This window comes from Mercenaria mercenaria, chromosome 13 (genome assembly GCF_021730395.1).
Source record: "Mercenaria mercenaria strain notata chromosome 13, MADL_Memer_1, whole genome shotgun sequence".
Taxonomy (NCBI): domain Eukaryota; kingdom Metazoa; phylum Mollusca; class Bivalvia; order Venerida; family Veneridae; genus Mercenaria; species Mercenaria mercenaria.
The window spans coordinates 24,446,579-24,472,089 of record NC_069373.1 but is presented as its reverse complement, the minus strand read 5'-3'; the positions used below and the strand labels follow the sequence as shown (position 1 = coordinate 24,472,089).

The following is a 25,511-nucleotide window of genomic DNA, read 5'->3' as shown; positions in this document are numbered from 1 at the left end:
ATTCAGGGGGTCGTTAAGGCAGTCTCGACTGTATTTAGCATGAATGTTTACCTCCATGAGACGAAGTATCATACACAAACCCCAGGTTCCTATTTCAAAGGTCAAGGTCACAGTTAGGGGTCAAAGGTCATTTTAGAGCTTGTCTGGCTGTGACTTTGCCATGCATAGAGCAATCTTTTTTTTATTCGGTAGAAATGTTAACCTCAATCAGATGAGTGCTACGCGCAACTCCTAGGCCCCTTACCTTATAAACCAAGGTAAAACTTAGGGGTCAAAATTCATTTAAGAGGTTGTCCGTGCCATAACTTTGACATGCATTGAACAATCTTATTAGCTCACCTGTCACAAAGTGACAAGGTGAGCTTTTGTGATCACGTGGCGTCCGTCGTCCGTGCATCCGTCCGTCAGTCCATCCGTAAACTTTTGCTTGTTACCACTCTAGAGGTCACATTTTTCATGGGATCTTTATGAAAGTTGGCCAGAATGTTCACCTTAATGATATCTAGGTCAAGTTCGAAACTGGGTCAGGTGTGGTCAAAAACTAGGTCAGTAGGTCTAAAAATAGAAAAACCTTGTGACCTCTCTAGAGGCCATATTTTTCATAAGATCTTCATGAAAATTGGTCAGAACGTTCACCTTGATGATATCTAGGTCAAGTTCGAAACTGGGTCATGTGCCATCAAAAACTAGGTCAGTAGGTCAAATAATAGAAAAACCTTGTGACCTCTCTAGAGGCCATATTTTTCATGGGATCTGTATGAAAGTTAGTCTGAATGTTTATCTTGATGATATCTAGGTCAAGTTCGAAAGTGGGTCAACTGTGGTCAAAAACTAGGTCAGTAGGTCTAAAAATAGAAAAACCTTGTGACCTCTCTAGAAGCCATACTTTTGAATGGATCTTCATAAAAATGGGTCTGAATGTTCACCTTGATGATATCTAGGTCAAGTTTGAAAGTGGGTCACATGCCATCAATAACTAGGTCAGTAGGTCAAATAATAGAAAAACCTTGTGACCTCTCTAGAGACCATATTTTTCATGGGAACTGTATGAAAGTTGGTCCAAATATTCATCTTGATGATATCTAGGTCAAATTCGAAACTGGGTCAACTGCGGTCGAAAACTAGGTCAGTAGGTCTTAAAATAGAAAAACCTTGTGACCTCCCTAGAGGCCATACTTTTGGATGGATCTTCATGGAAATTGGTCAGAATGTTTACCTTGATGATATCTAGGTCAAGTTCGAAACTGGGTCACGTGCCTTCAATAACTAGGTCAGTAGGTCAAATGATAAAAAAACCTTGTGACCTCTCTAGAGGCCATATTTTTCAAGGAATCTGTATGAAAGTTGGTCTGAATGTTCATCTTGATGATATCTAGATTAAGTTTGAAACTGGGTCAACTCTGGTCAAAAACTATGTCAGTAGGTCTAAAAATAGAAAAACCTTGTGACCTCTCTACAGGCCATACTTTCGAATGGATCTTCATGAAAATTGGTCAGAATGTTCACCTTGATGGTATCTAGGTCAAGTTCGAAACTGGGTCACATGCCATTGATAACTAGGTCAGTAGATCAAATAATAGAAAAACCTTGTGACCTCTCTAGAGGCCATATTTTTCATGGCATCTGTATGAAAGTTGGTCTGAATGTTCATCTTGATGATATCTAGATCAAGTTTGAAACTAGGTCAACTGTGGTCAAAAACTAGGTCAGTAGGTCTAAAATTAGAAAAACCTTGTGACCTCTCTAGAGGCCATACTTTTGGATGGATCTTCATGACAATTGGTCAGAATCTTCATCTTGGTGATATCTAGGTCAAATTCGAAACTGGGTCACGTGCCATCAATAACTAGGTCAGTAGGTCAAATAATTAAAAACCTTGTGACCTCTCTAGAGGCCATATTTTTCAATGGATCTTCATGAAAATTGGTCAGAATTTTTATCTTGATGATATCGAGGTCAGGTTCAAAACTGGGTCACATGAACTCAAAAACTAGGTCACTATGTCAAATATTAGAAAAAACGACGTCAGGTGAGCGATTCAGGACCATCATGGTCCTCTTGTTTTTATTTGGCATAATGTTTGCTTTAGTGAGATGGGGTGTCATGTGCAAACCCTAGGCCCCAATCTCAAAGGTCAAGGTAACACTTATAGGTCAAAGGTCATATTAGGCCATAAATTTGACATGCATTGATCAATCTTTTTTTATTTGGCAGATCCGTTTTTTGTGGACTCACACTTTTTTCTAGAATTACTTCCCTATGTTGTTATATAAATAGATTATTTTGTAACTTTTCATCATTGGGCATAGGGAAAAACCAGGACCATCTTTCTGTGATACAACATGGATGGTAGCTCAAGTTTTTAGGTGTATTTTGACATATCCGTACCTGATAACGACTTTTTCTATTTTTGTCAGAATCACTTCCCTTTGTTTTTCCTAGAAACAGCTTATTTTGTAACTTTGTTATTATTGGTCCTACAGAAAAAACAACATCACTTTTCTGTGGTACAACAAGGATGATACATAATTTTTTTTCTTTGTGGACTTAGAATTTTTTAATTTTTTTTTTGTGTTGATGATCATTTCTGTTAGATAACAATAGTTTGGGTCAAGATATTGAAATGAAACTTGTGAAACTTGAGTCATTCATGCGGTGTGTCAATAAATAATGGGCTCCACATTGTTGCCCTTTGTGCTTGAACCTTCTAGTAATATGTTACAAATATGGCATTTAATCTTGAAATAATGGACTAAGTTCCTTATAATTGTCGTGTTTGGACCTGGAAATGTGTTCCATATAACCAAGTTTTCTCTATATCAAAGGTCGAGATATACATGGGATTTTCATATAAAATCTATAGGGGGTGGGGGGGGGGGGGGGGGGGGGGGGGGGGAGAGAAATCGAGCCAGAAAAGTTAAAACTGAGTTTGCTATAAGTGAGTTTTACTGTACATGTTTTACTAAACCTTTGAATTACTTATGCAGTTTACAGCAACACTGTAAAATCTGTAAATGATCATGAAAATATTTCAGTTTAGTGTCCAATGACTTGCCAAAAGAAGCAAGAACACCAAGTGCTAGATTTCAGTGGTGGCAGCCACAGCATTCTGGGAAGGGATATGATCAGTGGGCAATAGATGAAATACGACTTGGACAGTATGAGAATCTGAGATCTATTGAAGATGACTTTAATGTAAGTCTTGTTTCATGCTTTCAAAACTTAATGCTCATAGTAGCTATCTGAAAGAAGGGTTCAAACTGAACTACCAGTATATAGTATTAGTATTTTATCTAGGATCCATTGTATATCTAGCATCAACATTCAGGTTCAGGGTGAGCTATTAGTATAGGTGGATGGTATATGGTCAGTTTTCCTTTGTTTTCATAATACCTTGTCCTGCATAAACATTTCTAGCATGGACCTCTCTCATATATTTTCAACTTGTTCCACTTGACCCATTTTAGGGTCTGTCAAAACTAAAGATAAAGCTTTTAAAGGATTTGTTCTCATGAACCACTTCATACATCATCACCAAACATCCTTAACATCTGCTCTTAAGTTTGTTAAGATAATCTGACTGCCTCTATTTTAGGGACCACTGGAGCTAAAAGAAGGAAACCCTTTAAGATGACGTGTAACACTTTATGAAATTTTATTTTCTAAAATCTTCCAAGATTTGTCTGTTTCTTTTGTGTATGTTTTTTTTTTTTTCATATCATATTTAGCTTGTCTGATTTTAAAAAAGGTATTGTTGTCACTTGATCATTAGTGTCGGCTTTGGCTTTGGTTAAAATTTTTGTTTCAAGAACCATAACTCTGATAAGCATCTTGTCAGAATTATGGCCCTTTTTGTCGAGCCCGCTTATGGAAGCGAAGACATAGTTGTCCAAATGGCTGTTCAGTGTATGTGCGTGCGTCCGTCCGTCCACTGGATTTGTTTGTCCGGACCATAACTTTGACATGCATGGAGCAATCTCGTTTATATTTGCCATGAATGTTAACCTTAGTGAGACGGAGTATCATGCACAAACCGCAGTTTTCTATCTCAAAGATCAAGGTCACACTTGGAGGTCAAAGGATAAATTCAATAATGACATTGCCCGGAGCATTTCTTCTTCATGCGTGGAGCGATTTTGATGTTACTTGGCACAAATGTTCACAACATTGTGATGGAGTGTCATTGGCAAGAACCAGGACCCTAGGTCTAAGGTCAAGGTCACACTTAGAGGTCAAGGGTCAGATATAAGAATGACTGTCTGGAGCATTTCTTTTTCATGCATGGAGGGATTTTGATGTAACTTGGCACAATTGTTCAGTGTCATGTGCAAGAACCTAGAATTACTTCCCTTTGTTGTTACTACAAATAGCTTATATTGTAACTTTTAAGCTCACCTGTCACAAAGTGACAAGGTGAGCTTTTGTGATCGTGCGGCGTCCGTCGTCCGTCCGTCCGTGCGTAAACTTTTGCTTGTGACCACTCTAGAGGTCACAATTTTCATGGGATCTTTATGAAAGTTGGTCTGAATGTTCACCTTAATGATATCTAGGTCAAGTTCGAAACTGGGTCACGTGCCTTCAAAAACTAGGTCAGTAGGTCTAAAAATAGAAAAAACCTTGTGACCTCTCTATAGGCCATATATTTCACAAGATCTTCATGAAAATTGGTCAGAATGTTCACCTTGATGATATCTAGGTCAAGTTCGAAAGTGGGTCACGTGCCATCAAAAACTAGGTCAGTAGGTCTAAAAATAGAAAAACCTTGTGACCTCTCTAGAGGCCATATATTACATAAGATCTTCATGAAAATTGGTCAGAACGTTCAACTTGATGATATCTAGGTCAAGTTTGAAAGTGGGTCACGTGCCATCAAAAACTAGTTCAGTAGGTCTAAAAATAGAAAAACCTTGTGACCTCTCTAGAGGCCGTACTTTTCAATGGATCTTCATAAAAATATGTCAGAATGTTCACCTTGATGATATCTAGGTCAAGTTCGATACTGGGTCATGCGCCTTCAAAAACTAGGTCAGTAGGTCAAATAATAGAAAAACCTTGTGACCTCTCTAGAGGCCATATTTTTCATGGGATCTGTATGAAAGTTGGTCTGAATGTTCACCTTGATGATATCTAGGTCAAGTTCGAAACTGGGTTAACTGCGGTCAAAAACTAGGTCAGTAGGTCAAATAATAGAAAAACCTTTTGACCTCTCTAGAGGCCATATTTTTCATGGGATCTGTATGAAAGTTGGTTTGAATGTTCATCTTGATGATATCTAGGTCAAGTTCGAAACTGGGTCAACTGCGGTCTAAAACTAGGTCAGTAGGTCTAAAAATAGAAAAACCTTGTGACCTCTCTAGGCGCCGTACTTTTCTATGGATCTTCATAAAAATTGATCAGAATGTTCAGCTTGATGATATCTAGGTCAGGTTCGAAACTGGGTCACATGCTGTCAAAAACTAGGTCAGTAGATCAAATAATAGAAAAACCGTGTGACCTCTCTAGAGGCCATATTTTTGATGGGATCTGTATGAAAGTTGGTCTGAATGTTCATCTTGATGATATCTAGGTCAAGTTCGAAACTGGGTCAACTGCAGTGAAAAACTAGGTCAGTAGGTCTAAAAATAGAAAAACCTTGTGACCTCTCTAGAGGCCATATTTTTTAATGAATCTTCATGAAAATTGGTCAGAATGTTCATTTTGATGATATCTAGGTCAAGTTTGAAACTGGGTCATGTGTAGTCATAAACTAGGTCAGTAGGTCAAATAATAAAAAAACCTTGTGACCTCTCTAGAGGCCATATTTCTCATGGGATCTGTATGAAAGTTGGTCTTAGTATTCATCTTGATGATATCTAGGTCAAGTTCGAAACTGGGTCAACTGCGGTCAAAAACTAGGTCAGTAGGTCTAAAAATAGAAAAACCTTTTGACCACTTTAGAGGCCATATTTTTCAATGGATCTTCATGAAAATTTGTCTGAATGTTCACCTTGATGATATCTACATAAAATTTGAAACTGGGTGACGTGTGGTCAAAACTAGGTCAGTAGGTATAAAAATAGAAAAACCTTGTGACCTCTCTAGAGGCCATACTCTTCATGAGATCTTCATGAAAATTGGTGAGAATGTTCACCTTGATAATATCTATGTCAAGTTCAAAACTGGGTCATGTGCCTTCAAAAACTAGGTCATTAGGTCAAATAAAAGAAAAACCTTGTGACCTCTCTAGAAGCCATATTTTTCAATGGATCTTCATGAAAATTGGGTCATGTGGAGAAGGTGAGCGATTCAGGACCATCATGGTCCTCTTGTTTATTACTGGTCGTAGGGAAAAATCAAGACCACTTTTCTGTAGTACAATATGCATGTTACATCCAATTTTGAGGTGTATTTTGACCTATCTCTCCTGGGAAGGATTTTTGTGTGGACTTAGATTTTTTTAAAGATTTACTTACCTTTGTTGTTACTATAAATAGCTTATACATGTATTGTAACTTTTTGCAATCATTTTTTATTTGGCTTAAATGTTTGCCTTAATGAGACAGGGTGTCATGTGCAACTCTTAGTCCTTTTGACAGCTGGTGTGCTCCACATGTTGCCTGTGGGCATCTAGTTGTACTTAGAAAATTAGATTTTTTTGGTTAAATTTTTTGTTTAGGTCCACTTTTCTCAAAAACTATGAGAGCTACAGCTTTAAAACTTTGCACACTTGTTTATCATCATTAACTGAGTGAGTAGACCAAGAACCATAACTCTAACCTGCATGTTGTAAAAATTACAGTCCTTTACGTACTTAGAAAATTTGAATTTCTTTTTATTTAGGTCACTTTTCTTGATTTCTAGAAGAGCTATTGCTTTGAAACTTTGTACACTTATTTATTTTAGTATGCAGGTCAAGAACCATAACTCTCTCTTGCATTTTGTCAGAATTATATGCCTTTTTAACTTTGAAAATCAGTATTTCTTTGTTGCTTTTTATTCAAGTTCACTGTTCTTGAATACGTACTATAGCTTTGAAACATCATAATTTTTGGGGGTTTTTTTGTCATCATTTAAGATGAGTAAGAAGGCCAAGAACATAACTCTTTTTTTTTAACATTTTGTCCAGCACATGCAGACGAGCGTTGGCACCCACAGCCGGTGCTCTGTTTCAATATATATAAACCTTAACATTTTAATGTCCCCTTTCAAAGAAATTTCGGTATATTGCTTTGCATCTATCAGTCGTGTCTGTCAGCCTGCAGGTAGCTAGAGCAAGTGGTTAGGGATAAGACAATGTGCAGAAGGCATAAACTTGGTCAGTAAGTCAAAGGTCAAGGTAGCAAATTGAGTTCAGATCTGCCCTTTGTATTTTATGTCAGGTGCACAACTTCAGAACTATTCAAGGTATTGAGTTAGGCTTGAAATACAGTCGGATGATGATGAGGTGATTTGAGGGGGAAAACACTCCACTTTACCTCCCCAACTCCTTCACCACCCCTCCCCCCCACCTCCACCACCAAAACAATAAAAATGCTCATTTTTATATTTTTGCGCCTTAATATTTGAGCGCATGAACCAGGTTGGTAAGTCAGTGGTCAAGGGTAAGTCAATGGTCAGAGGTATGTCAAAGGTCTAGGATACAGCAAGGTCAAAACTGTCAAACTTATTCTGTGTGCAGATCTAAACTAAATAACCATTCAAGGTATAGTCTTCAACGTTTTGCATGTAGGTAATTGACTATGATACAATGTGCAGAGCACATAAACTTGATTGGTAGGTCAAAGTTCAAGGTCTCAAATTTTGTTAAAAAGCTCATAAATCAAATTCATCCTTCACATGTTGTGTCTGAAGCACAACTTCAAAACAATTCAAAGTATTAACTTTAAACTTGGAATATATACTGCTTGCTGCTTATTTCGTTTCACAATGTATTCAGGAAAAAGTAGGCTATAATGATCATTTGACAAAGTATAACCAGTAATAAATTGTGTTGCTCAAATATTTGACGAAATTACCCACTGTCTTAAATTTTCATTGCAATATTAATTGCAAGGATGTCTTATTCATGAAATTATTTAAAATATATGGGTGTCTGATACATTTTACACTGCCAAAAGCAGTGTTTTATCAAGTAGGATATCATACCATGAAATTAGAACTAACTCCCGTGGCAAAAGTGAAGGTCACTTGTATTGGAAACATGATTGATTTAAAAGTTAGCAAGGGCTTGAAAAATGATTTTCTGTTAGAAAGAAGTTTTGCCAAGCAAAGGTTTACTAAGATATAGGAAATAATAGCAACATAACCTTCTTCCTTTATTCATTTGTCCCCCCACCTCCTCCAATTAAAAACAAGATAATTTCACTTTTTGTTTCTTGTGCCTTAGTATTCTATCAACTGCACCACACAAAACTCTGCAATCAATCACACACTGCCACATTACATCCCACCTCCAACATACCCCCTAAAAAAGTTCTTTAAATTGAACAAATTCCTCCTCCTCTGACACCTAAAACCAATTATACCTTATCCCCAGCAATTTGCTGGTACCCATTCACAGCTGGGTCGACTGAGGCAATCTATATAGCAGTTTTTCCACTAGAATTGGTAAAAAAAATAAGAACCAACAAAGTGTTGCGCCATGTTGTACATAACTTGTGTATATCTTGAAATAAATTATCTTTCGAAATATACTCCCGTCATTCACAAAACAACTTATTTGGCAGAGGATATAAATTTACTGAATTTGCTTGTTCTTTCTACTTGCTAAGAAAAATAAGAACAGATTAAAGTTGAAGTTTTTTTAACATTGTTCAGTACTATACTTTAAATATATATCAAATATATCAGAGCAAAGTTTAATGAAAGGCTTACATAAAGGAATTAGGAGCTGAAAATTGCATAAGATTTTTATTATTTCAAAAGAAAGCTTTTTGGAAAAATAGGAAAAATGTATAAAGAACTTATCCCTATACTCCATCAGTAACCCTATCATGTGATCTGAAACAGGTAAACATTCTCACTACACTGCAGAGAGGATGCCTTTACAATGGGTTTACAAGCATATCAGATTAATAACCACACTTAATCTATTTCTTTTCAGTTGCTAATAAATAAACAATTCGACCCTCAACATACACAGAATCCTGATTTAATCCCAGTCTTTACAACATTCTACAGATAATTTTAGAAATGGCCTCTAGTTGTTCTTTGAATTGGAGTAAAAATTAAATGGAATTCAAAAATGTTGCTGATTACAAAAAAGAAAGAGCAAATAAAACAGGGTCTTTGAAAAAGGATACAATTTTTTATTGAAAGTTACATACATGATGCGTTTGTTTGTGAAATAGACAATAAATTCCTTCTAAAAGCAAAATGTTGTCAGAGGAAAAATGAATTACCACATACATTGTGTAAAAGAATCAAACATTTTTGACGAACAATGCAGCTGTATTGCTGGGTAAATGAAAAAAGTGTACTTTCATTTAAACGTTTGAAACTTAATTAAAATTTTGTGTGTTATTTATTCAAGATAATACTAGTTAATCTTTGCAATGTGTACATGTGCCACTGGCTGTGAAACTCTCTGTTTACCTGTTTTGGATCACGTGATAAATTTGGCATACTACAAAACATGGAGTGGAGTCATGGAGTGGAGTGGTGGAGTGGAGTCAAAATTGGAGTGGAGTCGTGGAGTGGAGTCAAATTTGGAGTGGAGTCAAATTTTGGAGTGGAGTCATTGAGTCAAAATTTTGAAATGTTGTATTAAGCCTGTGAAGCTCCATCTAAATTCCCGTTAACAAAATAATTGATTTATTGCCCTTTAGAGAAAATGCGAGTCAGTATATATATAATATATTTCTGAAAAAATAAATGTAGTGTCTATAATTCTCTATGTTCTAGTTCCATGTATTTCTAACACCTACCATGCGGTTGATTAAATATTTAAAGGTTTAATTAGGGTATATTGGATGGTTGTTGCCTACATTAATTTTCATTTTAAGTGACAGGAGAAAGGTTGTGCATTATCATAGTGGTGTCAATTCCAATTAAAAATGATGAAAAAAAATTGTAGCATTTTATGATGTAGCACTGGATTTTTTATTTAAATTTGAAATGGCATTTGCATTTATATATTATATGTTCATCACATAGAGATAACATGTTGTTTTTCTTGTTTTTTCTTGTTAATTAAAAGTAATAGACTTTTAGGTGAAACTTTATAAAATACATGTTTCTTATCTGTGAAATGCATTTGAGACCACTCGGATGAAGGGGCTATTGGAATCATTAGGTCAATGTGACCATTTGAAGAGAATTTTCTTTTAAACATTACAAGCATAAATGGTTATGACACAGCCCATTTCTTAACGATCTTACCATCACACTTGCACCAGATTTTAATTCTTCATATCATTTGGATTGTGCAGAAATGAAAGTGTAAACGTGGGAATCATTTTATTTTTTATAGATCAAGGCCTTATAGCTCTGACTCTGCTAGACTTTTTAGTCTGATTTGCCTTGTAATCACTCCTGATCTAGACCTAGATCTTAAGATCACTTCATATTGTATATAAATATGATTAGGATTCCTAAAGAAATCAAGATACATGTAATGTACTAGATCTAACAAGGTGATATGTAACAAATTGTGTGATACTGAAGGGCCGACAACACTTGACTTACAGTATACAGGTGTAGCCCAGAATCAAACTTGGCTGAGATTTTAAGATTACATGTGCATTGTATTTTATTTTGATATGTGTGTACATAGATGAAATAGAAATAAATTAACTAAATTATTTGCCCAATATATTTCCAGAAGGTATTTAGCTACCTGTGATAAACACAGAATGGTGAAAATTAATGAAAAATCCAAGTAATAGACAGTAACATACCGTAGAAGTGGTAAACTTAGCAAGGTGAACATTTTGGCAAATTGTAAAAATTCGCTAATATTTGTAAATAAAATTGTAATGTAATGTAATGTACAATGTGTTATCATTACATAAGTCAGGAAATCAGAAATTTGCTAAAATTTGTGCACGCTAAACAGATGGATTTCAAAAATTGCTAACTTTTTGACACTCAGAAATACGAGGGTCGTTCAATAAATAGTGCTACTCCATGTGTAGTTCCTTAACCAGTGGTTATTTTTCAGTGCGGTTTTACACTGTACAGTAATTTTTTGGGAACAAAGTAACATCGGAATAAAAAAATCGTTAAAGCCAAATTATAAAAAATAATTATTTGAATGAGGTGTACACGCTGGTTACTGGAGCATATCAAAAAATAATCATAACTTCGGTTTGACCTGGGCATCCAGGTCTCAGAATAATAGAATAACTTGTGAAATGTCAAAATTCTATCATTTTTGTACGAGATACAGCAATTTGTGACGAGTTTGAGTTTGTTTTTAAATACTTATTGCGTTTTTCATTTTACAAGACAACTAAAACATCTTAACTCGAGGTTAATTCCATCTGAAATGAGTCTCGCGAGCGATTAATCTTCAGTTGTAAGAACTTGTTTCGCAATCGAAAATAAAGAAATTAGTGTAAACTTAAAATACAAGAATTTTTTCAACGATCAACATCACATCTGACAAAATTGCAGGGGCTTATTGTACTCAACTCCTCATTTTTCGAGTAAAAATGTGCAACCATTTAATACAGTAACACTACATTGTGGGTTGCTATAATGGAAAAATGTTTCATTGTAGCAACCTGCAGCCCGCAAAATATATACATGTACACAAAATTGCGGGCTTCGGGCTGCAGGTCGCAGGTTGATACAATAGAAATTTTGTCAGCAATAAAATTAATGAATTTAACACACCAACATGCATGCTACTTATTTTTTTTTACCCGAGCTAAACGGTAGTCAATATTGCAATATCAGTGGACATTAACAATTTCAAACACTAATAATGCATAATCACAAAATATTAAATTATTTATGTAACAAGTTTAAATATCTAAATTTTATCTGACTCATAAATTCCTCTTGTTTATTTTAAATTAAATGCTGCTGAAATAATTCATCTAATAAGATAATTAAACTTGTAAATTGATTTTTGGTATTTGGAATGGGACTGACAGGTTCTCATAATAAATCTGTCGACAAATTTTGAAAATGATCTAAGGCCAAGTGAAAAATTTGTTAAGTAAAACAACAAAAACAACAAACTTCAATAAAAATAAAACACTGATGAGGAGTGTTATATTTGTTCACTGATAAAGGTTATGAAAAATAATGTCTATTATTATACCCAACCCATCAGAGAATACATCAAGTAGTAAAGTAGTAATTAGAACATGCTCCTACAGTTGTTCAGTTGGAACTTAGTTTTGGAAACTTGGTTATTACTTTTTACCAGTATTTTATACTGTGGTCTATTTGAATATGTTCCCATGGGTTGACCGCCTTTTGATTGGTTTACAACTGTTCTCAAATAAATAAAATTGTATTTCATATCTATGTGATGCTTTAAAATCTCTTCAAAAACAATGAGATAAAATATACTGACAGTTAACAATTTGACCAAGCCCTATGTTCCGTGTGGCTACAATTAATGTAAGACAAAAGCATTATTATGTTGAACAGTTATAAAAATATCAATAAATAAATATTATTGATAAAACAAATTTGACTCCACTCCATGACTCCACTCCACTCCAAATTTGACTCCACTCCATGACTCCACTCCAATTTTGACTCCACTCCACTCCAAATTTGACTCCACTCCATGACTCCACTCCAATTTTGACTCCACTCCACCACTCCACTCCATGACTCCACTCCACGACTCCACTCCATGTTTTGTAGTATGCCGATAAATTTTGTCAATATGGAGTATATATATAACATTAAATTTCGTGATTTTTTTTACCTTATTGTAAATTCAGTTTTCCGGCGATTTGCATCAAAGTTTTACTTGTTTTAATTTGTGCCGCATGAATCTCAAAAAGTATATGAAACATTATAGGAATATTATACAGCATGTGAAGTTGTGCACCTGGGGTTTTGTTAGAGATTTCATTCAGTCAGACCAGAGTTATGGCCTTTGACTTAGACAAAAATATGCATGAAAATGCATTAAAGTTTATGTTACATGTATCTTAAAACATATTTGACCTAGGGTCATGCAACATAATAGGAATATTATCAAGCATGTGAGGTTGTGCACCTGGATTTTGTTTGGGATTCTGACAGTCAGATAAGATTTATGGCCCTTGATTAAATCAGTGACTTTTTTCTGGTTTCTGAGAGGTTCTATGATTTTTGAGTCGGCTAACGCTGAAAGCGTTTGACTATGGAAGGGAATCTCCACCAGGACATGCATGCTGCTAAATGACAAATGCATGTTGCCTTGTGTTATTCGTTTTAAACTAAATGCAACATCCATGCGTCTTTGTGTTACCTTCCATCCATTAGTGGCACATACCTTGCATCGTTCATCACTGCATGTATGTAAGACGCATATTCTTGCGTGTAAATGGCAAATGCATCCATTGTGTGGCATATTAAAATGTTTATGTGAACAAGTTCTAAGTGTTTTGTACGTTTTACTTTCTGAAATTGATTAAATCGTTCCTCCATTATATAAAACTAACACATGCATGTTAACATTTAGTTGTTGCCCGTTGTTTTTTGTTTTTGATATATAGGTCCCTGCTGTAGACCTTTTCTGTGTAGGTCCCTACTTTAAATTCATGGATTCTTAGTATTGCAATGATTGAAATTTATGCAAGGCGAAAACAGTGCTAACTAAGCACTAAGCAGCACGAAGTTAATCAAATGCGACTTTAACATTTGTAATATGAAATTCGTAGAAAGCTGGGAACCAGAATTTCCGGCAGTTTCCGTAAAATCAGTGAACCATGAACAGTGTTTTAGTAAAAAAGTACTCATAATTTCCAGCTGTCCAGGGACGTAATTTCCACCGAAAACAACACAAGTATACACAGATAAGTTTAGACTCTCTCACCGTTTAACCTACGGAAACTACCGAACACGTGAATTTGCTGTCGAGAGTGGTCTCCCGTGTATACTAATTTGCGCTAAAATTTTTGCTTTTTGTTGGTTCCCTGTAATGTTGTAATGCACTACCGTGCTTACATTTTTGTTATACTGCAAGTTTAAATATTTATTAAAGCCATGTGTTTTAGTATATTATTTTTGCCGGGAAACTGTAATATAAACAAGAACCAAGTGGTTGCAAGCATCACTAATGTTAAATCCAAAAAGCAGTAATAATCAAGTTATGAAAATTTCGGAATATTCACAAGTCACAATGTTGTTGATAGCTCGTTACATTCAGTAGCGACAACGTCAAATACGCGTAAGAAAACATAGAATACAGTTAGTAATAATACGTTTCAATATTGTAGTAAGCAAACAAAAAAGTTGAACGCACTTGTCAATTACATGCAAGAATAATCGATATTCATGAAAGGACTGTTTTCTTAGCATTAAGAAGCATTAAAGATGAATTTCTTGTAAGGCAAATGTAAGAAACTAAAATGCAGTTGCAATGTTGCAGAACGCATATGTAAGTAAATAACATAGCAATGTCATTTAGCAGCATGCATGTCCTGGCGGAGATTCCCTTCCGTATTTGACAGGTCCTTGCTGTCGCCAGATTTCTCATTCTTCTTATATGGATGAACAACACAGTGCATTGATGTAGTTCCATTATATTGTCTCTAATTTCAAAGAGTTCATTGATCGAATTAAGTTCAGTTATGTCAGTCCCATAATGATATGACCAATATACGATGTAGTCAAATTTATAAAGTGTATTTGTGCAATACTCAAATAAAGCCACGTATTTTCTTCCGCGGTAACTCATTAAGCATAAGCATGAATAACGATTTCGTGGGATTTGGAAATACTAGTTGCGCATATGATAATGGTGACTAATTTTATGTCCTTATGTCACAGAATAGCAAATATTATGTTAACAAATTGAAATAAAAACTGCATATTGAATTTATTAGCCAAATTTATCCATTTATTTCCCTGTCCGTTTCAAAAAGTAATCTTTAAAATCATTGCGCAAATAACAAATTTGTTGCCGTGCATTTCATGAATTGTGCAGATTTACCAAGCTTGCGTAACATCCAGCAAAGGACAAAATATAGTTCCAGAACATACTGCTAGTATTTTATTGAGTGGGGTACCTCTGAAAGCATTGGAATGTCTCTTATCAAAGAGTTTTTCACATCGATGAAATTAATTTATGATAGCTTCATTTTAAATGACCCGAATAAGATATGTGCGGTACGTTAATTCTTCAGCGAGACTTCGGGGATGAATCCTGATTACATGGTGGTGTTCATTTTGGGCACTTGTCAGCAAACACACGTGACCTGTTTATAACAATGGATTGTCCGTAGTTTCTGAAAATATGGACTACAATTTACCAAAAAATACTACGGAGATCGGCCAGATCAAATGATATGCAAAATCGCTAGTGGCGAAAATAGAAATGTCTACATATAACTTTGTTCTAAACCTTTCTAGACCTCGTAACCTTTCTAGAATTTTGACTGGTTCGGATAATTTGCTTACGATTCAGGTTGCAAAAAAATAGATACCAATACCCATTCTGCATTTTATGTCATCTTGACACATGGGTTGAATTTTGCAGTCAGTTAGCGAATAAATTATCGGGAGAAGAAGCTCTTACTGGTTTGTTTTAATTACTGCTGATTAAATGATTTTATTTCTTAATTTTCGAGAAATAAGCAAATCAGCAAAACATTAAATTTATTTTCTTGTAGTTTTTTTTTTAAATCGGAAGTAGATCGTCTACAAAGTGTGTGAAACTGCAATTTTTCATGAAATGATTTTAATAAGAGGTAATGGCACCGTAAACTTTAATGTCAGATACTGCCAAATGCTGCTAAACTGTCTTCGTATCATCACAATTTGTAAAACATGTTGTTGAAACTGGAGATTGGGGCGATATTTAGAAAAGTGTAATATTATCCGGATATAATATTTTCGGATAAATATCGAGCTGTGTTCTGAAATTTTAACATTCAAGTAACAGACATGATAGATATTATTTTAACAGAAATGATTCTAGAATTTATTTTTATAACACATACATAGAATATATATCAGACTTACATTCTAGAGTCCTGTCGCATGACCTGAAAGTAAAAATATGAAGTGACAATCATTCATACATTGGATATTGTAATACTAATAAGAATCTAGGTAATATCTAGAAATTGAAACATATTATTTTCAGTTAGAAAATGCACCAAAGGCTGTATCAAGGGTCAAACTTTTCTTGAGACCTCAAACCCTTCTTGCAGGAGGGGGTATCCTCCCACACCCTTCCCCCATATTGCCACTTTGCAGTTTGATACATGTGCCCTTTTACCAGCTGCCAACATGCCCATGACTGCAATTAAAAGCTGGAAGGAACACCCCTCCCCACACCCAGCCTGCTACTGACCGCGTAAAAAATGGCTCAAACTTTTTTCAGCCTAGTCTGGGCCCTGTCTGTCTACATGAATCAAAATGGATAATTGAAAGTGTAGTGCACAGACTTAGGGACTACTGACATGGTTCTGAAACGGTAAACTGGTCTGAAATAGAATAATTGATGGTTTTAGCTAAAAAAAGAAATGCATTTATTAAAATCGGTTATCTTTTCCGAAATTGGTAGCTAGTCCGAGTAACTTCCTTTAGTTTTGAATGCGCAATTTTCCTGTCAGTGTAAACATTCATGACACTATATATTGACAGCAACATTTATAAATCTTTAAACGCAAAAGTACGTATACTTTTAATTCACATCACTTATAATATGATTGAACAATACCTAAGAAGTATGACACGGTTATTACCAGGCCCTTTAGCCGTAAAATATCTGAATAGTTCTTTTGTCCATCTGTTACAAATTATATGTGGCAATCTCCGCTATAAAATTTCAATATATAAATTGTCATATTCAAATTTTATCACGTGCGAACATACCAGCCGATAATTACCCGTTTTGATAATGCCGGAGTCAAATGTTTATTCGAAAAATATATAGTTATAGTCTTGGGCAGTATCTTAGTGTCAGCTGTTGAATTGTAGTTTGTACTTCCGACATTTTTTTTTTGCAAACCACTCTTCAATTTTAGAAAAATATATCGGGTTTAAATACTTGTATAATATCAAGTGCAGCGATTGAATGGCCATTTAATTGATATTTATTGTAAGGAAATCTCTGTTCAGTTGAAAAAAAACAACAACCCCCCCATAAAAACAAACTGAAACTGGTAGAACTTGTTGAACATTTAATATTGTCTGTTCCATCTTCAGCAAGCAGGCAGATGGCTATTTCAATCAAAATAATTGCAAATCTTTAAAGATTAAAACCTGTGACTCTTGGCAAAAACTGGCGAACGGGAAACTAAAAAGTATTTCGGACAGCATAATTATGTATATGCAATACTTTTTGTCTTTTTGTACACAACTTATGTATATCTTGAAATAAAATATCTTTCAAAATATACTAAAACCACTTATTTGGCAGCAGTTATAAATTCACTGAATATAATGCTGTATTTTCTATGTCGCTGGTGTGCTTGTTATGGTCCCTAAAAGTGGGGGAGCATAGATATAGTGACCTTGTCCATCACACTTTCTGTCCAGAGGATATTGAAGATACCAAGTTGTAACTTTTACATGAGATCCATTTCAGTTTACTTTATCTTAAAAATGATTAGTATTGAAGCCTCAATGTACATGCACCCCTTTAATCAATTTCATTGATTTATTACCACACATAATCTGGGAAAAGAAATATTTGAAATAAGTTGCATGGAAGCAGTTTTTACCTACAAAACCAGTCATTTGTGTGCATCCTGTATTCATTATTCCTGTTGTTTGATATTATAACCTTGCTATTTAGACTATACTACCAGTACATCAATCACTAGCTGAATCTCAGGCCCTTCAAGCCTTTGATTTTGTTCTGAGAGATGAAGTGATTGTTTGGTTTCAGAGAGGTTTGTGTTTTAGGAGGGTTTCAGAGACATGCAGTGATTGTTTGGTGTCAGAGAAATTCAGTGAAATAATTTTTTGTTTTCAGAGAGATTCAGTGAATTGTTCTTTGGTTTCAGAAAAGTTAGTGATTCTTTGGTTTTACAGAGGTTCAATAATTCTTTTTTTTAATTTTTGGTGGGCGGGGTGAGAGGGGGAGGGGTTTAGAGAGATTAAGTAACTGTATTGTTCCAAAGAGAGTTTTTTGGGTTTTTTGGTGGGGATGGGGGATGATTTCAGACAGATTCAGAGTTGTTTCATGAAATAGAGCAATAAGTACTTTTTTCCATAGACAGAAATCATTTCTTGAGCAATTTAGTTGCCTGTAAAAATAAAGAAAACTGGTATATTGTAATGGTGAACTGAATTATGAAAGTCAAATTATCATAATTATTCTTATATCTTAAATGTTACTTACAGGACTTTACCATAACTCTACTTTTGCTGTTGTTTTTGAGCTCTATCTTCAATGTTATTTACAGGACTTTACTGAAACTCTACTTTTATTGTTCTGTTTGAGCTCTTTTTAGCTCACCTGAGCACGAAGTACTCAAGGTTAGGTATTGTGACCGGTCATTGTCTGGCATCTGTCGTGCGTTATCCATCAATATTTGCCTGGTGAACACTCTAGAGGCCGCAGTTGTGACCCAATCTTTATGAAACTTGGTCAGAATGTTTGTCTTGATGATTTCTAGGTCAAGTTCAAAACTTGGTCATGTGGGGTCAAAAACTAGGTCAGTAGGCCATATCAAAGGAAAAGCTTGTGAACACTCTAGAGGCCACAATTTTGACTCAATCTTTATGAAAATTGGCCAAAATGTTTGAAACTTGGTCATGTGGGGGCAAAAACTAGGTCACCCAGTCAGATCAAAGGAAAAGCTTGTGAACACTCTGGAGGCCACAGTTGTGACTCATCTTTATGAAACTTGGTCAGAATCTGAAACTGGGTCATGTGGGGTCAAAACCTAGGTCAGTAGGCCAGATCAAAGGGATGATCTTGATCTTGATCTTGATGATCTCTAGGTCAAGTTTGAATCTGGGTCATGTGGGATCAACAACTAGGTCACCCAGTCAAATCAAAGGAAAAGCTTACACTCTGGAGGCAAAATTGTGACTCAGTCTTTATGAGAACTGGTCAGAATGTTTGCCTTGATGATCTCTAGGTCAAGTTTGAAACTGGGTCATGTGGGGTCAAAAACTAGGTCGCTAGACGAGATCAAAGGAAAATCTTGTTAACAGTCTAGAGTCCACAGTGTAAGTTTGAAATTCATGAGAATTGGTCAGAATGTTTGTCTTGATGACCTCTAGGTCAGTTTTGAATCTGGGTCATGTTGTTTCAAAAACTAGGTCATCCAGTCAAATCAAAGGAAAAGCTTGATAACACTCTAGGGGCCACTTGGCCTTCTTATTTCAATGTAATTTTCAGGACTGTAACATTACCATAACTCTTCTGACATTGTTATTTTTAACTTGACTATACGAAGTATGGAGAGCTGTCCTACTCAACCCGACGTCGGCGTCCTTCTGGGTCCGCACTTTGGTTAAAGTTTTGATGCACTTTCTATTTATCTCTGTAATTACTTGATGGATTTGTTTCAAACTTAAAACAGTCATTCCTCATCATCACCCACATCATATGGCACAAAGGCCATAACTCTCACACCAATATTGCATGAATTATCCCCCCTTTTTTCTTAGAATTTCAGGTTAAAGTTTTGATGCACTTTCAGCCTATCTCAGTTATTACTTCATGGATTTGATTCAAACTGAAAGTAGTTGTTCCACATCATCTCCTACATCATATGACACAAGGTCCATAACTCTGGTACCAATATTTAATGAATTATTCCCCCTTCTACTTAGAATTTCAGGTTAAAGTTTAGATGCTCTTTCCCTCTCTCTCAGTTATTACTAAATGGATTTGATTCAAACTTAAAAAAAGTTGTTCAACCTCATCACTCACATCATATGACATAGGGAAAAACATTAAACATAATGCAAAACTGTTAAATTGAACACTATGAGAACTGCAAAGTTTAGGTTCCATAAAGAAAACTGTACTTGTATAACAGTCTTGCATTTTGTATCATTATAAGTTGTTGCTGATGATCCGTGGTTCGATCTATGAATCGTCAGCCCCGACTCGCGGATCAGATCGGATCGTCACCTGTCTGACTATCCACAGCCCTAATATGACACAAGGGCCATAACTCTTGTACCAATATTTTATGAATTATTCCCCCCTTTTTACTTAGAATTTCAAATTAAAGTTTTGATGCACTTTCACTCTATCTCAGTTATTACTAAATGGATTTGATTCAAATTTAAAATAGTTATTCCACCTTATCACCCACATCATATGACACAAGGTGCATAACTCTGGCACCAATTTTTCATGAATTATGCCCCCTTTTACTTAGTATTTAAGATTAATTTTGATGCATTTTCACTACATCTCAGTTATTACTAAATGGATTTGATTCATACTTGATGTAGTTGTTCCACATCATCAATCACATCATATGACACAAGGTGCATAACTCTTGCACCAATTTTTAGCTCACCTGAGCCAAAGGCTCAGGGTGAGCTATTGTGATCGCTCACCGTCCAGCGTCCGGCTGTCCACACTTTCCTTTAAACAACATCTCCTCCTAAACCATCAGGCCAATTTTGATGAAACTTCACAGGGATGTTCTGTGGATGGTCTTCTTTAAAAATTGTTCAAAGAATTGAATTCCATATAGAACTCTGGTTGCCATGGCAACCGAAAGGAAAAACTTTAAAAATCGTCTTGTCCAAAACCACAGGTCATAGGGCTTTTATATTTGGTGTGTAGTGGTCCTCTACCAGGGTTGTTCAAATTATTCCCCTAGGGTCAAATATGGCCCCGCCCTGGGGGTCACATGGTTTACACAGACTTGTATAGGGAAAACTTTGAAAATCTTCTTGTCCAAAACCAAAAGGCATAGAGCCTCAATATTTGGCATGTGACATTATCTATTGGTCCTCCATAAAGATTGTTCAAATTATGCCTCTAGGGTGAAAAGAGGCCCTGTCCCGGGGGTCCCAAGTTTTACATAGACTTATATAGGAAAAAACTTAAAAATCTTCTTGTCTGAAACCAAAAGACCAAGGCCTTTGATATTTATTATGTAGCATTGCCTTGTGGTTCTCTACCAAGATTGTTCAAATTATGCCCCTGGGTTGAAGAAAAGAGGCCCCGCCCTGGGGGTCCCAAGTTTTACATAGACATATATAGGAAATTTTTAAAAAAATCTTCTTGTCTGAAACTGCAAGGTCTAAGCTTTTGATTTTTAGTATGTTGCATTGCCTAGTGGTCCTTTACCAAGATTGTTCAAATTATGCCCTGAGGGTCCCAAGTTTTACATAGACTTACATAGGAAAAAACTTTTAAAAATCTTCTTGACTGAAAGTTCAAGGCCTAGGTTTTGATATTCAGCATGTAGCATTGCCTAGTGGCTCCCTAACAAGATTGTTCAAATTATGCCCCTGAGTTGAAGAGAGGCCCTGCCCCGAGGGTCATATAGTTTTTATATGAGTTATATAAGAAAAAATACTTAAAAAAAAAAAATATCTGATCTTATTTCCTAGACTCTTTAATTATAATTACCTTATGACCCCAAGTAATTAGTGTTCGCTTGACTGTAACCTTGACCTACTGACCTACTTTCTTGTTAGTCCCCTACTGGTTGAAAACCAGTTTCGAGGACTATAGGAATGCACTTTTCCATAATTTCGTCCGTCTGTCCGTCCGTCCATCCATCCGTCCGTCCGCAATTTCGTGTCCGGTCCATAACTCTGTCATCCATGAAGGGATTTTAATATTACTTGGCACAAATGTTCCCCATGATGAGACGACATGTCATGCGCAAAACCCGGAACCCTAGCTCAAAGGTCAAGGTCACAATTGGAGGTCAAAGGTCAACAGGGCTTTTTTCCTGTCCGGTCCACAACTCTCCCATCCTTGAAGGGATTTTAGTATTACTTGACACAAATGTTCCCGATGATGAGATGATGTGTCATGCACAAATCCCAAACCCCTAGCTCAAAGGTCAAGGTCACAATTGGAGGTCAAAGGTCAACAGGGCTTTTTTCCTGTCCGGTCCATAACTCTCCCATCCATGAAGAGATTTTAATATTACTTGGCACAAATGTTTCCCATGAGGAGACAACGTATCATGCGCAAAACCTGGACCCCTAGCTTAAAGGTCAAGGTCACAATTGGAGGTCAAAGGTCAACAAGGCTTTTTTCCTGTCCGGTCCATAACTCTCCCATCTATGAAGGGATTTTAATATTACTTGGCACAAATGTACCTCATAATAAGACGATGTGTCATGCACAACTTTCAAACCCCTAGCTCAAAGGTCAAGGTCACACTTAGCAGTCAAATGTTAACATAGCATGAACAGGGTCTGTTTCGTGTCTGGTCCATAACTCTGACATTCATTAAGGAATTTTAATATCACTTAGCACAAGTGTTCCCCATGATGAGACGACGTGTCATGCGCAAATCCCAGACCCCTAGCTCAAAGGTCAAGGTCACAATTGGGGGTCAAAGGTCAACAGAGTTTTTTTCCTGTCCCATCCATAACTCTGCCATCCATGAAGGGATTTTAATATTACTTGGCACAAATGTTCCCCATGATGAGACAACATGTCATGCGCAAAGCCCAGACCCTTAGCTCAAAGGTCAAGGTCACAATTGGAGGTCAAAGGTCAATAACTCTGTCATCCATCAAGGGATTACAGTATTACTTGGCATAAATGTTTTCCATGATGAGACAACGTGTCATGCGCAACACCCAGTACCCTAGCTTAAAGGTCAAGGTCACACTTTGAGATCAAAGGTCAAGAGGATTTTTTTCCTGTCTGGTCTGTAACTTTGTCATGCAAAACATTTAAATATCATTTGGCACAAATATTCCACTAGATGAGAACATGTCATGCGCAAGAACCAGGTCCTAGGTCAAAGGTCAAGGTCATATTTAGAGGTCAAAGGTCAAATTCAGAATGACTTTGTACGGAACATTTCTTCTTCATGCATGGAGGGATTTTGATGTAACTTGGACCAAATGTTCACCACCATGAGGCACCCTTGTTTTTAGAATTAGTCCCTTTGTTGTTACTATAAATAGATTTTATTGTAACTTTTTTATTACTGGCGGTAGAGAAAAATCGAGACCACTTTTCTGTGGTACAGCATGCATGTTACATCCAATTTTTAGGTGTATTTTGACCTATCTCTACCTGGTAAAGAGTTTCTTGTGGACTTATATTATATAGATTAATTTCCCTTTGTTGTTACTATAAATAACTTACATGATAACATTTTTATAATCAGCCAAAAAAATTCAATATGAAAACAACTGTAGGTTTTTATATATATAAATTTTAATCCAAGTGTTTTGTTATAACATATTGTATATATAGTACAATATTGTTTATACATCATTGACAGATATCAGTTCATTATGTTATACTGCAGCAGAGAAAATTAGGTGCCTTCCAGTAGGGCACTTTGTATTGCATGGCAATACTTCATTCACTTGTGTTTTTAAGATACAGCCTTGAAATTTGGATGACATGTACAGTTTTGCACACCAATCTTAAAACTGACTTTCAGTGACCATGATTGTGAGTCCAGGGCTTGCACAGACCAGGAAATATCATGGAAAATCACTCTATCATGGAAGTATCATGGAATTTCGAAAAGATAGATTTTATCATGGAAATATCATGGAAATCCCAAACAGATCATGGAAAAACTAGAAATTGCCTTGAAAAATTCTCTTAGGCAGTGTATTTCAAGAGAATGTTTTTTAAAGATTGAGTACCGAAGGTTGTTTGTTGATTACAGACGTCTGAACTTGCCTTTTCGCTAATACGAATAGTTTTGAGTACAAACGTGTGACTCACGCAGCGTATTTTACCTCGACACCCGCTGTTGCTATGACAACATTTCCAGTAAATGGCAGTGCCCATGACAAGCGTGAAATATGAGTAAATCTAAAGGAAACTGCAAATTTAATTACGAATGGTGTCGGAAGTAACATTATAAAGCGTGGTTGAAACCATTCAAGGCCAATCTCAGCAAAGCATTGTGCACTGTTTGTGACTCTATCATAAATTTATCAAATATGGGGGAGCCAGCAATAAAGTCACACATGAAAGGCACAACCCATAAAAGAAACTTCAACGAACATAAAAAGACGGCCAATTTGAGCTTATTTTTAGCTCACCTGAGCAATGCTCAGGTGAGTTTTTCTGATCACTCGATGTCCGGCGTCTGTCGTCTGTCTGTCGACCGTCAACATTTAGCTTGTGTATGCGATAGAGGCTGTATTTTTAACTGATCTTCATGAATTTTGGTCAGAATGATTACCTTGATGAAATCTAGGCTGAGTTTGAAAATGGGTCACCCGGGGTCAAAAACTAGGTCACTAGGTCAAATCCAGGAAAAACCTTGTGTATGCGATAGAAGCTGTATTTTTCATTTTATCTTCATGAATTTTGGTCAGAATGATAACCTTGATGAAATCTAGGCCGAATTCGAAAATAGGTTATCTGGGTTTAAAAAGTAGGTCACTAGGTCAAATCAAAGAAAAGCCTTGTGTGTGTGATAGAGGCTGTATTTTTAAACTGATCTTCATGAAATTTTGTCAGAATGATAACCTTGATGAAATCTAGGCCAATTTTGAAAATGGGTCATCTGGGGTCAAAAACTAGGTCACTAGGTCAAATCAAAGAAAAACCTTGTGTATGCGATAGAGGCTGTATTTTTCAATTGATCTTCATGAATTTTGGTCAGAATGATTGGCTTGATAAAATCTAGGTCAAGTTTGAATATGGGTCATCGGGGATTAAAAACTAGGTCACTAGGTCAAATCAAATAAAAACCTTGTGTATGCAATAGGGGCTGCATTTTACATAGGATCTTCATGAAATTTAATCAGAATGTTTGTCTATATGAAATCTAGATGGAGTTTGAATATGGGTCATATGGGATAAAAAAACAAGGTCACCTGGTCAAATTAAAGAAAAACCTTGTGTATGCAATAGGGGCTGCATTTTACACTGGGTTCTCATAAAATTTAGTCAGAATGATTGCCTTGACGGAATCTAGGTCAAGTTAGAATATGGGTCATCTGTGGTCAAAAACTAGGTCACTAGGTCAAATCAAAGCTTTGTATATGCAATAGAGACTGTATTTTTCAATTGATCTTCATGAAATTTGGTCAGAATGCTAGCCTTGATGAAATAAAGGTCAAGTTTGAGTATCGGTCATCTGGGGTCAAAAACTAGGTCGCTAGGATATATCAAAGAAAAATGTTTTGTATGTGATAGAGGCTGTATTTTTTAATCAAGGTTGATGAAATTTAGTCAGAATGATTGCCTTGATCAAATCTAGGTCAGATTTGAATGTAAGTCATCTTAGCTCAAAAACTAGGCCACTAGG

At 35.9% G+C, this 25,511-nt stretch overlaps 1 protein-coding gene across 2 annotated transcripts in view; it reads left to right on the top strand.

The window, feature by feature from the left end:
- LOC123529323 (reelin-like) overlaps positions 1–25,511 on the top strand; it is a 418,269-nt gene that overhangs the window by 162,586 nt on the left and 230,172 nt on the right. For both annotated transcript variants that reach the window (XM_045309613.2, XM_045309612.2), the window contains exon 24: positions 3,036–3,195. In XM_045309613.2, coding sequence (XP_045165548.2) covers positions 3,036–3,195 — 160 coding nt within the window. The remainder of the gene's footprint in view (positions 1–3,035; positions 3,196–25,511) is intronic.